The sequence below is a fragment of the Carassius gibelio genome, chromosome A20, assembly GCF_023724105.1.
Source record: "Carassius gibelio isolate Cgi1373 ecotype wild population from Czech Republic chromosome A20, carGib1.2-hapl.c, whole genome shotgun sequence".
Lineage (NCBI taxonomy): Eukaryota > Metazoa > Chordata > Actinopteri > Cypriniformes > Cyprinidae > Carassius > Carassius gibelio.
In genome coordinates, this window is record NC_068390.1 from 13,062,933 (window position 1) to 13,080,316 (window position 17,384).

The 17,384-nt window shown below is 34.7% G+C and overlaps 1 protein-coding gene across 1 annotated transcript in view; it reads right to left on the reverse strand.

Annotated features, from left to right (window-relative positions):
* Nucleotides 1-260: 260 nt before the first annotated feature.
* The window catches only part of LOC127938830 (low density lipoprotein receptor adapter protein 1), a 31,190-nt gene continuing 14,066 nt past the window's right edge, over nucleotides 261-17,384 (reverse strand). Inside the window, exons 3-9 of the mRNA XM_052535727.1 lie at nucleotides 16,373-16,485; nucleotides 9,446-9,560; nucleotides 9,090-9,162; nucleotides 8,906-8,986; nucleotides 8,688-8,806; nucleotides 8,033-8,067; nucleotides 261-2,323 (exon numbers count right to left, since the gene is read on the reverse strand). Coding sequence (XP_052391687.1) covers nucleotides 2,227-2,323; nucleotides 8,033-8,067; nucleotides 8,688-8,806; nucleotides 8,906-8,986; nucleotides 9,090-9,162; nucleotides 9,446-9,560; nucleotides 16,373-16,485 — 633 coding nt within the window. The 3' untranslated portion in view covers nucleotides 261-2,226. The remainder of the gene's footprint in view (nucleotides 2,324-8,032; nucleotides 8,068-8,687; nucleotides 8,807-8,905; nucleotides 8,987-9,089; nucleotides 9,163-9,445; nucleotides 9,561-16,372; nucleotides 16,486-17,384) is intronic.

Below are 17,384 nucleotides of genomic sequence, written 5' to 3' on the forward strand. Positions count from 1 at the left end.
AGAAGTACAACAGTACACAGAAAGCCAACCTAATGTTTGTTTCAACACAGACGTGCTAATGAAGTGGGAACTAATTTATTGGTGCATTCAACAACCAAACAAAATACATTAAGAATCATTAATGTTGACATAACTTTAGAGAATTTATCAAATGAACAATGTATTCAAAATGGAGACTTAAATCTATAATCTTTGATTATAAAAATATCCTAATGGCACAATTTGTTCATTAACTTCTAAAATCACAAGATATGAGACTATTGTATTTTTGAACAAATATTTTATTATATATTATTAAATATCAACCAATGTCTATGTACTGTATATATGCAAATGACCTCTTGAGCTCTGTTATGGTTTCATGATGGTTTAAATAATAAAAAAATTGTATGTGTACAAAGCCAAACATAGATTGCATAGTTTTTCATAAAGCACAAACTTCAATTTCTTTCTATAAAAAACATTATAAAAATCACACACAATATGCTATACTGATTGAACAATATATAAGAAATCATTTCAGACATTATGTAAATTAAAAAAAAAGGTTTTTACTATGTTTGTCCCTCCACAGATAATTTTTTTTTTATTTATTTTTTTTAATTTTTTTGTGGAAACTGCATAAACAGTCAAATCAGAACAAACATTAATAATTAACCCACAGACATATTCAATATGATTAATCAAAATAACCAGAACACCACTAATTGAACTAAGACAGAATACACTTCTATTACAGTATTTATTCTATTAAATTAAATTAAACTTATTTCAACAGGACAATGGTTAAAATGGTACAATGGTACAATATTTTGATCTGTAATTTTGAGCAGAAATAGTGCATGTTCAAAAATGCACGAAAGAGAAAAAAGCTGAGAGAGTCACTGAGGCCCAAAGACTTAATGTTTAATGATTTCAGGGAATGATGAAGAGATTTCTGAGCGTGCGTTTTAATGTAATGTAAAAAGGGCAGAATGGTAGTAGCGCTAGCTGCTGGAGACTGATTGGGACTCATGGGAATATGATTATTTTTCATTTCTGAGAGCCACAGTGTAATATTCTTTAGCTCTTATAAAGCAAAGAAATGACAGAACCTATAGAAAACAGTGATATCAATTTCTGTGCCTTTTCTATTCAACACCTATATTTATTTTTTACCAAATCAGTTATGATTTTGAAATCATTTGAACAAAAAAAAGTCAGTAAATATATGAAGTTGCATATATTTAAATGAATTCAAATTAAAAATAGGTTTCATTGATGACAATCAATAGGGTGAAACACTGTCCTGTAAATATAAACAATAATAATAATAATAATAATTCTAACACTTGAGGCTGGAAGCCAGTGTGAAAGGCTTTTACACGAGACTATCTTGGATTCTAAAGAAGAAAGAAATAAAAAATTTGTTTGAGGCATTTGTAAAATATTTCAAAATTTCACAATCACTTTCTGTTTCTGCCATGATTGTATAAGCAAACGTCACCCTGACCAACAATATATATCTGAAATTGAATTACATTTCTTCGAAATATCAGTCCTGAACAATTCTACATACTTCTATTTGAAAACGTTCACCTAGAGTGTATAACTGCACATCTAAAGCTCCCTAACACATGCGGCTCTGGTACTGTACATGTCTAATCACACTCGTCTGAGAGCTTTGCAGTGGGTTTGTTCAGCGCAAAGGACTCGACTGAAACAACCCACACACCATCTGACCTGAAGAACGCCGGGCTGAAGGACAGACGTCTGGTCTTTGTGGAATTAGGTTTCCCTTTCAAGTACATGTTTAAGTCAAGTCGAGTCTGCTTTATTGTCAATGTTTGCAGTTAATGTATATTAAATTAACACAACCCAAGTGTCTACAATATAGCACCAATGTGTTGAAAAGATTTACACTTTTTACATGATATAATGCAGTAGATTTGCTTACACAGATGCTTGAATACTACATAACAACTTACGGTTTCACACATGTTGCATTATCAAGTACTTACCCTGAACTTACAGTATTACAATGTAAGTACATTGGAATTTAATCGTTTTATAATTGAATTGTGCACGTTTCTGCTGCTGTTGTGTGGTATTGTGGCTGTTTTAAGTGGCAGTGGTGTGAATGAGTCCATCACTGAGGCATATGTCACACATTGTGTGCGGAGCTGGGGGGTGTTGTGTGACACTTTCTGATAGGCTGGTGAGAGTGATGTGTGTGTGTGTGTGTGTTCAGTCTGAGTCCTCACTGCTGAAGGAAAGGAGATCTTCTTCCACTGGACTCACAGCTGCATCCTCAGACATGGTTCTGCTGCGGGATGTTGCCAGTCTGATGGAGGGAAGAAGTAGAGTTATCTATACTATTAATTATTTTACTTTGCAATGTTTCCTTGTTTTAAATTTTTTCTAACAGTTAAAATGTTTTAATTTACAACTACATTTACACTGAAAGATGCACATGCAAAAAACTTTAGGAAAGACAATGCTTTTATCAGGGTTCCCATAGTCATCAACAACCTGGAAATTTCATGGCATTTAAAATGTCGTTTTTCAGACTTGGAAATTATTATCATGTATTGTATTATGTATTTTTATTTATTTTAGTAAATGTACATTTTTGCAAGCATAGCTCTACAGTCAAGACCAAATGTTTTGGCAGTGACATTCATTTTGTGATTTACAAAGTTTGTTGCTGCAGTATTTGTAGATTTGTCTCTTTTTTTCACATATCTATGGTATACTGAAAAACAATGATAAGCACATCATAAGTTTAAAAGGCTTGAATAGAATGAGTCAAAATTTACAGTGTTGACCTTTTTTCTTCATAATCTCTGTAGGGTGCTCTGGCAGTATCTGGTGTGACCACCATTTGCCTCATGCAATGCAACACATCTCCTTCACATATTGTTGATCAGGTTGTTGATTGTGTCCTGTGGAATGTTGATCCACTCCGCTTCAATGGCTGTGTGAAGTTACTGGATATTGGCAGGAACTGGAACATGCTTTCGTATACGCTGATCCAGAGCATCCCAAACATGCTCAATGGGTGACATGTCCGGTGAGTATGCTGGACATGCAATAACTGGGATGTTTTCAGCTTCCAGGAATTGTGTACAGATACTTGCAACATGGGGCCATGCATTATCATGCTGCAACATGAGGTGATGTTGGAATCTGTGGCATTGTGCTGTGATAGAACTGCACATTTTAGAGTGGCCTTTGATTGTGGCCAGTCTAAGGCCTGGTTCAAACGGGACAATTTTAAAATTGTCGGCCGATTTTCCAAACCTGAGAGACCCCACACACGGCGATAAAAAATCACGGGTCTAACAGTTTTGGTCGTTCAGTGTGTGGTGTGCAGCCACACGGCAATATCAACACATCACACACGAACCGATTTGACTCCTGAGCATTCCCAGGTAAGACGGGAAATCTCGCAAAATCCCTCGAGATCAAACGTGACTTCAGAGTAAACAATCATTGCGGACGAAGCGGACGCAGTGGCCATAGTTTGTGCTTTGTTTTTAACGGAAATAAAACATAAGAAAAACAAGAAAAGGCGATGGTCAAAGAGGTGGAGACAACGCGAGCATGGACTAACGTTATACTTGCTACATCATGATATGGAGGAAAGTTGTTGTTTTATCTCATATAAATGTTGTTACGTACTACACAGATTAATCGTTGAAATAAACGTTCATATATTCGTTTCCATGTACTCTGGTGGACTGCAGTTGTGGATGTAGTTATGCCCATCGACTTTATTTGTATTTGTTATATTATATACGCCGGCTGTTTTGATTTTGTTTCCCGGTACTTACTTCCTCACCACCTCGCTTTCTGATTGGCTACACGCCACAGTCCACAGGCTGCTTGATTGTTTGTCCTCGGGGGACACCACACACGAGAAGAAATCGGGCCAAATAAATCCAACATGTTGGATATCCCCGATTTGAGATCGGATCGGTCCCGACGTTCTTCCGAGCAGAGGAGAGCGGTCTTAACACACCACACACGGCAGGAATATTTGATCAGATTATTTTACGATAATCGGAGCATCCTAAGATTGTCGGAAGGGGTGAATCGGGGCTAAAATCGGCCCAATTATCCTGCCGTGTGAACCAGCCTTAAGGCACATCTGTGCAAATAATCATACTGTCTAATCAGATATTGATATGCCACATCTGTGAGGTGGATGAATTATCTCAGCAAAGGAGAAGTGCTCACCAAAACAGATTTAGACAGATTTGTAAACAATATTTGAGAGAAATAGGCCTTTTGTGTACATAAAAAAGTCTTAGATCTTTGAGTTCAGCTCATGAAAAATTGGAGCAAAAACAAAAGTGTTGCGTTTATAATTTTGATCAGGGTAGTTCTCTAAGTTGATCACAATTTGTGGGCTTCTGCTTTTCCACTCTCCTTTTCAGGACTGACCAAAGGTACTCTATGGGATTGAGATCTGGGGAGTTGCCTGGCCAAGGATTGATAATTTCAATGCAATAATCTTCAAGTCACTTCTTTATGGCTCTTGCTTTGTGACATGGTGCTCCATGGAAAATGCACCGATCATCACCAAATTGCTCATGGATCGTTGGAAGAAGTTGCTCTTGCGGAATCTTTTAATACCATTCTTTATTCATGGCAGTGTTTTTGGGCAGAATCACGAGAGAGCAACTTCATGCATGGATGGTCTCAGGATGCTTCACTGTTGGCACAACACAGGACTCATGGTAGCGTTCAGCTTTTCTTCTCCGAACAATCGATTTTCCAGATGTCCCAAACAGTCTTCTGCTGTCCAAATATTGTACCTCCTGCAGAATTTCAGTCAGTCCTTATCTGTTTTTTTGGAGATAAGTGGCTTCTTTGCAGCCCTGGTTGACACCGGCTGTTGTCCATTTTTTGGCCAATGAAGCTTTTAGCAATTATTTAAAAATCTGATCAGTCACAATAATCTAGAAACAAGGTGAATGAACACCATAACAGTTTAAGCAGCAATATCTAACAAACACATTTATTTAACTGCCAAAACTTTCGGCCATGACTGTATATATTTCATCAGCTACACTACCATTCAAAAGTATGGGGTCAGTACAAAAATGTTTTCTTTGATGAAGAGAAAGTTTAAAAGAACAACATTTATTTGAAATAGAAACATTTTGCAACATTATAAATATATTTACTGTAACCTTTAATCAGCTTAATTCAACTGAATAAAACACTGCTGAATAAAAGATTTTATTTATTTATTTTTGAACTGTGTGAAAAAATTTTCTGCTGACCACAAACTTTTGAACAGTAGTGCTGATATATTGTGCACGCAATAATCTGTGAGCAAATCATTAGTTTGAGTCAGTTCTTTTCAGTGAATAATTCAGACAATTGGTAACACTTTACAATAGAGTGCCATTAGTTAATGTATTAACTAACATGAATGAACAATACATTGATTACATTGTTTATTAATCTTTATTAATGTTAATTAATGAAAATACACTTGTCCATTGTTAGTTTGTGTTAATTCACAATGCATTAACTAATGTTAACAAGCACAACATTTGATTTTAATAATGCTTTAGTAAATGTTGAAATGAACATTAACTAAGATGAATAAATGCTGTAGAAGTGTTGTCCATTCTTAGTCCATGTTAACTATAGTAGTTAACTAATGTTCCTTATTGTAGAGTGTTACCAAATTTTTATTTACAAATTATTATCCAGTACTCACAAATGACTCGACAAGTCATGAAAATTCACCAGGAACCCTCTTGTATGTTACTGTTTTGAAGTGCAGTGGAAACTAAGTTTGATGCATGTCTGAAGTGTAATGATATTAGTCTCTGGCTGGCTTGATGATAACTGAGGCTCATCTTTAAGCGGTACGGTTTCTCTCACCTCACTTACCTGCGTCCATCTCCTCCACCTCCATATTGCTGCATGGCAGGTGAGAGAGAGCATGACACATGCTGACTGTAAGCTATGGTTAAACCATCACATCCTTCCCAGCATCCCACTGTTCAAACTATAGCAGCCTTTGTCAGCCAGTGGAGATCTAAATCTAATATTACAGTGTTTATTCTTTATGTTCAGTGAAAGGAAAGAGCTGACTATTTGGATCCACTTCATCTGATTCACTTAGATGAATCATGGTCCTTTGGCCCCTTGCAGGATGACAGTACTGTTTTTGACCTGCTGTATCTCAGTAATAAAGTCACAGTAATTCACTGGCATCACAACCAGTTACAACGTAATGGCAGCAGAGAATGTGGCAAGCAATCATAGAATGACTTGTATCGGGTTAAAATACATTGATTAGAAAGCACATCCCTGTGAAATTGTACAGAGGAATGCCTGTAACTCACTAAGCAATCAGTTCCTAAACATTAAGCAATGAAAGCACTGATGTTCATGATTTTATTGCTTGGCGCCCCTTTAAAGAAGCCCATACAAGCAGAGACAGTGAGTTAAACTAAAAATGTTTCCAAAAATCTAAAACATTTATTAAATTAAAACACACACACACACATTAAATACATTGATTGCATATTATAAAAATTTTATATTTACTTAACAGTTCTAAATAAATAAAAGTAAAAACTATTAAATTTTATTTTGTTTTATCTATTATAACTAATTTAAAATCTTTTTATTAAAATTATAATAACAAACAAGAATTATTAATAAAATGTCAGCTTTAATTATAAAATTCATCCTAATCACAGAACAGATTATACTTCACCTTAAACTTTTTTTTAATGCATGCTGTATTTGTATATGTAGTACATAAAGGGTTTTTTAATTTTACAGATACAAAACTGTACTGAGTAAGTGCAGAATCTTGTTTTTTTTTTCTTGTAAATTGTTTTTTAATTTTTCAAAATCCTAAAAGTTTCTTTATTTTAATAAATAACAGATTCACAATATGACCCAACTGAAGACCACTTTATGTGTGTGACAGTGTCAATTGTGTATTGAAATCTTTTAGTTTAATCACCGTTCTATTTTAATGTGCTGCTTCTACTGACACACACACACACACACACAGAGATTAGAGATCATACTGCGCACACAAATAAACATTCAGGAGCACAGAAGCTTGTTGTAAACGCTGCCCTGCGACTTCTATTAATTAAACAGATTCGATACAGAATCCCTACATTATTTCTCACACTCACAAGGGGGTAAAATAGCTGTTTTGGAAGAAACTAAACTCAGCTTCATTGTTTGTAGTGAGACATAGATGCAGGTAATTCACACACACAACTAAACTATTATTTTTAGTAAAATATGAATTAATTAATTATTATAAAACTATACATTTCATGCAGTGGAAGATCAGATTCTTTATTTGTTTTTGTTGTTCAACTTTGCCAGTTTCACTATCTGTTAATAAAAACATATTCATTATTTTTGGTCATTCTCGTTTTTGTATCTAATATCATTAACAGTTCACACAAAAGCTTGAATTTTGATATTGAATTTTGATATTTAATAACTGCGAGACACTAAGAATAAAATTATTCTCCACATTCATCTGAATACAGCATACAGATGGGCTCAAAACTAACACACACACACACACACACACACACACACAGAGAGAGAGAGATAATATGTTAGAAAAACCCATATTTTGATTTCTTGGTGTCTTTAAGGAAGCAAATCAGCCCTTTCGCCTCTTGCTAATAAACAAAGAATTTTAGAGCATCCCGGGGGAAATCATCTCTTTTTTTAAATGCTGTATTCGGATATTTGCTGAGCCGCTCTGCAGATAAAATGCTCTTAGAATAAACACAAGTAATTAAATAACATTCAGACCTTTTGGGGTCAGTAAGATTTTTAAGTTTACTGCATTTGTTTTTTACTACCATAATCAAATCTTTTCTTCTTTTTTTTATTTTGCATATGTATGTGAGTGTATTTTAAAGCACAAGTTGTGATCAATAAGCACAATATCTAAAACAAACACTTCACTGGAGGATCAATCTCTGATGTCATAGACAGGTTGACTATGTATGAGCAGAAGGGAACAGAAAGTTACCTTGAAAATGCATCATCGAGGCCATCTTCCGCATCCTGGAAATAAGAGAACATGAAATAACCGTGTGAGAAAAACCATCAGAGATCACATCTATATCATATCAAATACAGATTCACAGAGTAACTCTCAGCACTAGCATGCTGTAAAAACTGGAATGGCCATTCCAAAAAATGGAATCACCACCTAGAGGTCATGTATATTGCATTTAAGCAGAGAATGCCACTTAGTTGTGAATATGTGCTGTATCAACAGGACAGGACGTGCTGACTGATAATATAATGGCAATTAGCCAAGGGCAATAGAGTAATAACTGCCATGGCATGCTCTTTGAATGCTCTTTGAATGCTCTATCAGAACAACTGACCTTCATTTTGGAGCAGATACTCTGCACAATAGTGGCACTCTTTCAGTAAACATGTTTATGTGTAAAATTAGTTCTGCTCTAAACTGAGTTCATAATATTTATTAATATTATAAATATAATAAGATAATATAGTAATAATATTTGACAGAACTACTATTTTACTGTATTGCTGACCAAACAGAAGCAGCCTTAATAAGCATAAGAGACTTCTTTAAAAACATTATAAACTCCTACCAACCACAAACTTTGGCATGGTAGTATGTGGAAAGTTTAGAAAGGCTGGCATCGTACCCAGGAGTCATGTTTGATTGGTCGTCTCCTAGCTTTGCTCTGTGGGGATGGTGAAAGGAAAGAAGGAAAGAAGGGCTTCCTAAGTTTGTGCTCCATCAGATCCTGAGTCTTGTCCTCCTCTGACACAAGTAAAGAACACAAATGAAGAGTATTCCCATGAATTCAACAAAATTAAGACAGACATCCAGAAAACCTTTGTGTTCAAACAATTAATGTACCTGAAACACTGTTTGGTTCAGATTCAGGCTGAGATTCAGGGTCTGAACAGGAGTAGCACGTGCGAGCTTTCTTACTTTTGTCTGCAATGGGAAAATGAAGACACAGGAATATCTTCTTGGGATATATATATATATATATATATATATCGACCCAAGACAAAAAAAACAAAAAAAAAAAACTCACCTTCCTGTGCGACCTCCCACTGATCCAGAGCTACTTTAAAAGCTTGGGCAACTGTCAGTGTCACAGCCTGAGCCTGTGAAGGACACGTGATCACAAAATCAAAGACTGCCCTGCATGGGTAACATTGTGAAGAATCATGCTCTTGTCCACTAGATGGCGCTAGATACCAACTATAAATGCAGATCTAAAGAAAAGACTGTGACTTTCACAATAAGAGTTTGTCAAATATAATGCAAAACCTGTAGCAAGAAAATAGACAATCATGATCAAAATAGATTTTTTTTTTTTAAATGTAGATGGACAGACAAGGCAGGCAGGCAGGCAGATAGACATTATGTGCATCTGAAGAAACTTACTATTTTCTTTTTTTGGCACAGGAAGGCATGGCACTCTAGAGTTTCATTGAACTGGCTTTGGGAGACGTAAGCAAAGACCTTATCCTGAGTTTTGTCAGTTGTGCAGTAAGATATTCTGCAGAGGCAATAAAATACAGGCTTTTCACTGTTTTGTCCATAAAGACTCATATAATCAAATAAAATTTATTTGGGAAAGTATAATGTACAAACAGGGTCACGGTTATGAGGTTATTGTGTTATAGAGAAATTACAAGCTTCTTGGAGTTCAGTAACAAAAAAACAAAAACAAAAAAACACTTTTGTTATATATCGAGTCTTTTCTAACTTTCAACAAGAGTGATAAATGCATCTAGCCATGTAATGTAGGTCTATAAGGTCTGTAGACCAACCCAGACAACTTTGTCATAACCAGATTTGTAATTTTTAAAAAGTAAGATAGGTTTGAATTCTCTAAGATTCACATTGGTCAAATCTGTCGGTGAAGTGTACAGTAATAGCACCCATTTCTGTATATAAGTTGTAAGTTGTGTCTGCAAACGCATAAAATGTTAATAAAAGTCGATGAGGACTCGAGCTGCCAAGCACCAAAAAGAACCTAAAGAACATTGTTTCATTTTTTTAAAGAACAGACTGAAATTTAAGATGTTATTCTCTCAAATGAAACATTGCCATTGAAAATGTAGCTTGCCAGTCGCGGTCACCATTAACATTCAATAATAATGGAATATGAAAGTGAGTAAATGCTGACAAAAGTTTAATTTTGGGCTTTATTTTTTTCCACTAGACTGTGTTGATATCCTGTCAATCTACTTTTTTATTATTATTATTTTACAGCATTTCGTTTTTGTAAAGAAAGCCAGTGTGTATATTTTAGGGCCAATTATCAGATATAATATCAGACACAATTATAATTAAAATTAAACATGAAGCATCAAAAATGTAATAGAAAGTGGATTGTGAATGTCATTTTAGGAAAAGGAAAGAAATTCAGAGCACTAACCCAAATGCATTTGTCCGAAAATGATGAGATATATTAGACCAAGCCCAGGGAAAGACAGAGCTCTGATCTCACTTCATCTTCAATTGTTAGTGTACTGCTTCTGATGCCCGACCTAAATAGAAATGCCCAAGACTCTCTCTCCCCTTTCTGTCTCTGAACACAGGGTGTGTGTTGAATTATCATTTATTCCAATCTGTCGTGTATTGCACACCTTCATTATTGAAGAGTGAAAAGCTTAATGGGAAGGAAAGTATAAACTGGCTGATTGTAGCTTGTTTGTAAATCTGTTTAAATAGACTTGAACATGGGGGACATTTTATCCTTGGTTATACTGACAAGAACTTCTTAATCTTTGCTTTCATGGAAAACAAATAGGAAATTTTGAAAATAACTTCATGGAACATTTATTTACGTTTTACATATTTACATCCAGTCCTAGATTTTGATTGTCTGTGCGGCATAAGAGTGCTGATATATGCATAGTCCAACAAAACAGTTTGCAACTCTCCACTTTCGTGTTTCTGAATTCTACAGGTGAAATCCTTTTTACTATTTCTGCAGGTTACATTGGTTCACCAGAAGGTGGCAACAAGTGACCATTTTTATGAGTGTGTCATTGGAATCGGTCACTCAAAGGACTTGTTTAGAAATGTAGGCTGCATCCATATATGCTTACTCTCCTACTATTTAGTAGAAGCAGTATATTGAAGAGTTTATGATTGTGAAGATTATGAAGTGTGTGATGTCAGCACAGGAGGATTTGTGAATGGCAGGAAAGCAAGGCTGACACTGGTAGGTCACATGATAATAACAACATGACAAATGTAGTACCAACCATATGTCCAAATTACATTCATTCTACATAAATTCATCCTATATGGTACTTTTCACAGTCACACATTAACTACACAAAACACCTACTTAGAATGCATGCACTTTTAGATGCAGCATTTACTAACAAAACAAGTGACTATGTTTATGACTGAGTCTTTGAATCAATCAAGCTACCGATTTTGTACCAAATTATTCAGGAACAAAACACCTATTGCCTGTTGCTTGTGTAAGTTCGCAACATTTTTTTATTTATTTTTTGCAATGAAGTTAATGGCAATGCTGTGTTCAAAATGTAAGATATTTATAACATATTAACTGAACTGTTTTTTTACTGTCATTATGTTTTCAGACATTTGCACTCTACTCTATATTTATGAGAAAGCATGAGGTGGGTCATGTAAACAAAGAAATGTAATCCAGGCAAAGTTAAAAGCAGAGATACAATAAAGTCGAAATGCACATCAAAATAAGCGAGTGAGGCCTTTGCATGAATGCTTTCTGCTTTTGGAAACTATTTTTAGGTAAAGAGGTGACACACTTGTTAAATTTTAACAAATGTAAATAGAGCCTTAGTCGGGACACATTCAATGTACAGAAAAGGCTTTTACGTTAACAACTCAAGGGTGACAAACGTGGCTCTCTGACTACCATAAGAGCTTCCAAAATTTCTAAATGTTTCTGATTGAATTAAACAAAGCAATGCAAAGCAATTATTACTTTATACAAATATGTATATTTATTTTCATTTAATTAATATTTTACAGTATATATTTATAATTATATATATATATATATATATATATATATATATATATATATATATTAGGGGTGTAACGATACGCGTATTCGTATTGAACCGTTCGGTACGACGCTTTCGGTTCGGTACGCGGTACGCATTATGTATACCGAACGGTTCGTTTGAGTAATTAATTATATTTGAAAAAAAAAAAAAAAAAAGAGAGAGATAGAAATATAATGATATGCGTTCAACAAGGTAGCCCAATAACCCAAACAACGTAACAGGCAACGCCCCTGACACTCCCGAAGAAGAAAAAAACACCATCTTATATGTTTATGTTAGGCTACTCAGCAGGCGCTCGCTCACTCAGTACACGCTGAAGGCTCGTTGCAAAATAGCCAATGCGTTTAACAGACTAGAAATGAGAAGATCCCCCAATAACCAACAGGTCTGGTGTTTGGGTGCACTTTGGATTCCCTTTAAGCTATAATGGTGATGGCAAGAGAGTGGTGGATAAAAAAACAACGGTATGTCGCATCTGCAACATGACTGGGTACACCAGCGGGAATACAAAAAAAAAAAAAAAAAACACCAGCGGGAATATCTGGGATATATGCGTCAGTACTATCTGGGAAAAGACGAAAAAAAGGAGAAACATGCACGCAGCAAACTATCCCTGCAGCATTTAGACACTATAGCTTACAGGGAATCCAACCCAAACACCAGACCTGTTGGTTATTTTAGGATCTTATATTTCTGGTCTGTTAAATGCATTAGACATTTTGCAACGAGCCTTCAGCGCGTGCTGAGTGAGCGAGCGCCTTAGGGGCCGTTCACATATCGCTCCTAAAAACGCGTGGAAAACGCTAAGCACGTCTTTCTCCTCCTTTCCAAAGCGCTCGGGCAGAAGCGCTCATGAGGCGTCTGTCTTTGCTAAGCAACAATGACGTGCTCTCTCCATGAGACGCGGAAATTTCAGCGAAGGATAAATGGATTTGCAGCTCTAAAAATCGCTTGCAGTAGCTCTGCTACTAAATTTATTTCAAAATTGCAATCCATATACAACTATGATCAGCTGTTCCTTCATCTTGGCTGAGCTCTCAACCTTGTTACGGGAAAGGATGAAGCTGATTGGTTGGTTCTTGTCACATGACCCGCGGTGCGCTTGCGGCATTCTGAAAAGTTGAGATGTTTTTACATTTTGCTGTATCTAAAACGTATCGAACCGAACCGAACCGAACCGAACCGTGACATCAGTGTATCGTATCGAACCGAACCGTGAATTTTGTGAACCGTTACACCCCTAATATATATATATATATATATATATATATATATATATATATATATATATATATATATATATTAATTTATTTAATAAATGAATGAAAAATAAGTGTATTTAATAAAATGATTCAAAATATATTTTGATATTTCTATTTCTATACATATATAAAACATTAAATTAAAAAAAAAATAAAAGTAGATACATAAAATTACATATAAAAAAAAACAGTCAGTGAATATGTGAAAAAGCCCTTTCTTATTTTAGCTTTGGCAGTGTTTGCATTTGCAGGGCCACATCAGTGATGACCTACTGGCTCCTCTCTCTTGCTGAACACATAACAGTGGAATATGACATTCCCAGATCAGGAAAAAATGAAAGTGGGGTTTAATGTTTTTATGAGTCCCTATACAGTTAATGCGGGGCCACAGTGAATCTCATTACACAAATCACTGTGCAAGATTTCTGGCTTAGGAAAATAAAGTGTTGCAAACAAATATAGATGTTTTCTTTTCAAGAGACAAGCTGGCAGTAGAAAAGCTTGCACATAAAAAGTCTAAATTGCAGTGAGCATCGACGGAAATGCAACAAAAGCATAAAAAAAGACCCAGAATGCCCTTCAAACCTTCACAATTTCTAAAGCTGACAGCTTCTACTGAGCCTAGACAAACAACATCATCTCATATTTTTCACTAAAAATAGAACGGCTGTTTTCTTTTTTTCTTCATTATTTGTATATTTGGCTGTGGAGAGGGGGATGGGACTCAAAGAGGTGAATAAGATGAGGAAGAGTATTCACATTATCAGCGCTAATGTGTTTCCTTCTTTTCAAACCCCCAGCACTTCATTCAAAATGCTCTCGTTTTCCTTGCTGTCGGTGAAAAGGCACAGAATACCCATGATTCTGTTCTTCACCCTTCAAATGGCTGTCCTGAACCCCCTCAGGGTTTAAGGTTGAAATAGCATTTATTATAGCATTCCGTCTGAACTCTGATTTCATGGTCCCCTGGTACTTGTGTTTATTCTCCAGCCTTCTTTGAAAGTCAAACTTAGGCTGTATGATCAAAGTGTGCTCTGATTATATTCTGCAGTATAAGACATTTCACTCCAGGGTGTTTTCTTTTATCCTGAGGTGTGCTTCACCTGGATCAGACCAATAATACACTGTGGAAAATAAGCAGAAGTTCAGTGCAGTGGAGAGGAGTTTGTCCTGCTATGTGAGCTCTCAGCATTTCTCTGTGTTACACAGGAGTCCATATGTCTTCACACTAAATAGCCAGAACCCCACAGTGCACCTGTGAAGGGTGCAGGCAGGACGGTCCCGCGGGTGGAGGAGTTCCAGGTGAAAGGACAGAGTATTCTTTTGCAGACCTGATGCTCTGCTGACATACATTGTACAAATCATTTAAAAATTATTTCGGATTTTTGTCTTTCTTACCACTGAAAAACATCTAAATATCTGTATTTCATATTTATTACCCATTTAGAAAAAAATATATATTTGTATTTATTATTTTTATTTAAAAAGGTGCTTAGAACAAGTAGAAACAAAAGGAAAACATAATGTAAAAACAAATTTAAGAAATATGCGATTTTTAATTACTGTAAACCTAAAATAAATATATTTAAAAATATTATTGCGCTTTAGTTTATATGACATTTTAATTTATATTAAGACTAGACAGAGTACACAGTATTACTGTATAATTAAATATATAACAAAGTAATATTTAATATTTGGAATTTTTCTTGCACTTTGTAAAACTGTTATCTTATAACTGAAAACCTTAGTAAATAGTGCTTAGAACAAGAATTAACTAAATAAATAAACAATAAAAAATTGTAAATGAAAAATATAAGTATAAAAATGTTTTCTATTCTAAATATAACTATTTATTTTATTCACGTAATATCTTATGACATTTTTCTTTCAAAATATTTGGCTTTAATTATTGTTTTCATTTTAAGTTCATTTGTATTAAAGACTTTTCCTTGTGTAGGTATAAACTTCAATAAAAAGTGCTTAATATAAATATAAAAATGTGCTTCTCAAATAAATCTAGCTTTTCAACCTTTGAATTTAAGTTTTTACTATTTATTTTATTTCTTTGTATATTTTTTGCATTGTAAAGCGGAGGTGCGGTGTATGTACTAGATAAAATAAGAATGAGAGAAAGGAAGAATAGGAAGGATGTGGTAAGTTTTCTTACGGGAGAGGATTAAAGAGATGGGTGATTCCCGTGACTGTGTCTCTGGTAAAGCTGATAAGGGGATCAGCATGGGGGCTTCTCTCATGCCCACTGAATAATACACCTCCCTCCAACACGGGTATGATACTGACAATCTCAAATACATGAACACGATTCATGCATGTCACCTCTTGCATCAACATTTGTTTGACATACTCAAATGTTAATGATTCACTGGTTAGTGATGTCACTGCAGAGTTCATGTTGTTCTACAGACCTTGACTGACTAAAAATCTTTGAACAATTGATTCGGAGGGAGTGAAGTAAACAGGCTCATTCCAAAAAGTGACTCAAAGGATTTTTTTAATTCTAAGAACAATCATATTTATATAATTATTGTATAAAATATACATATTTTATAATCAAATAAAAAAAAAACTCTATACAATAAGTAATTTGTAAAGAAATTTGCATTTCATTGATCAAAAAGTGACAGGAAAGACATTTACATGATAATAATGATAATATTAAATGATAATAATAAATATTTATTAAGCAGCAAACCATCATATTAGAATGATTTCTGGAGGATCGTGTGACTGAATACATTTTAAAATATGTGTATTAAAATAAAAAAACAAGTATTCTAAACTGTAATAATTATAATAATATCTCACAATATTCAGAATTTGACTGTATTATGATCAAATTAATGCAGTCTTAATTAGTATAAGGGAATTTCAAAAACATCCAGCACATTTTAACAATTTATTTTTATTTTAAAGCATATTAAGGATACCTTTCAATTAGCACCACACTGGGATTGTCAAATTATGATACAAAAGAGGACAGGTTTTGTGATTTTGGTATGGTTTCATACCTGTAAATGGAGACGTCCTCGATGAGGTCATTGGTCTCTGTGTCTGAGATGATGATTCCTTTGGGGGAGACAGTGAGGGTCACTTTCCGAAACTTCTTTGTACTGGGCCGAGCCTGCATGTGGTTGACAAGCAAAAACTATTTGTGTGAGCCCTGGACAAATATCTTTGTCATTGTCAGCTTTAAAATGTCACAATAACTCACTGACCATAAACAATAACTTCTAAAGGTCAGCAAACTCTGTGTGGGCTATTAACTCCAAATCTATTGGTAAGAGCTGAAAAGAGATGATGCTTCACATATAAAATTGTTACTATATGATCCCGGCATATGAATTCACTGGTACATCACTGTGTGCTGGCAGAAAAAAAAAGAGGCCAGCATGGATGAGAACGAGGGGAAATTATGGTTGAAATGCAGCAGAGGAGAGAGAGGACTCGTCAAGGACAAAGGAAATCAGGCAAAGCATATCTGGAGGGTCTTTCTCTCTCCCCAGGAGACAGTAAACACTGATTTAAAACAAATGAAACTCTTCTCATGGATTCACAGTCTGACAGTTGTCACATTCTGATTTGATCGTGCCGTTACAGAAAGCAAAACTGTTTTTCATTTGCTTTCTGAGGAAAAAGGAATCATTTTGTGTATTTGGCATATATAAAATAGTCAGAAAAATCTTTTTTTTTTCATTATTAAAGCTTCAGACAAAATGTTAAAAAAAATTGTCTTTTTTTATTTTTTGTCTAATTTGATATAGCAGGTATTTATGGCTTATTTATTGTAACTTCATATGTGCTCACACTTGAGAAGAAAAAAAATATTATTCAGAGGACCAAAAAAAATAAAATAAAAGTGAAGATAATTCTGATGTCTGAGATCTTTGTGTTGCCGTAATCTATTAATAAAAAAGCATATTAATATTATTATTATAATTGCATGACAACATTATTTTATTCCACTTTAAATTGTCAAAGGCACAAAAATGATGTAAGCAAGATCTTGTGCCAAATTGGATC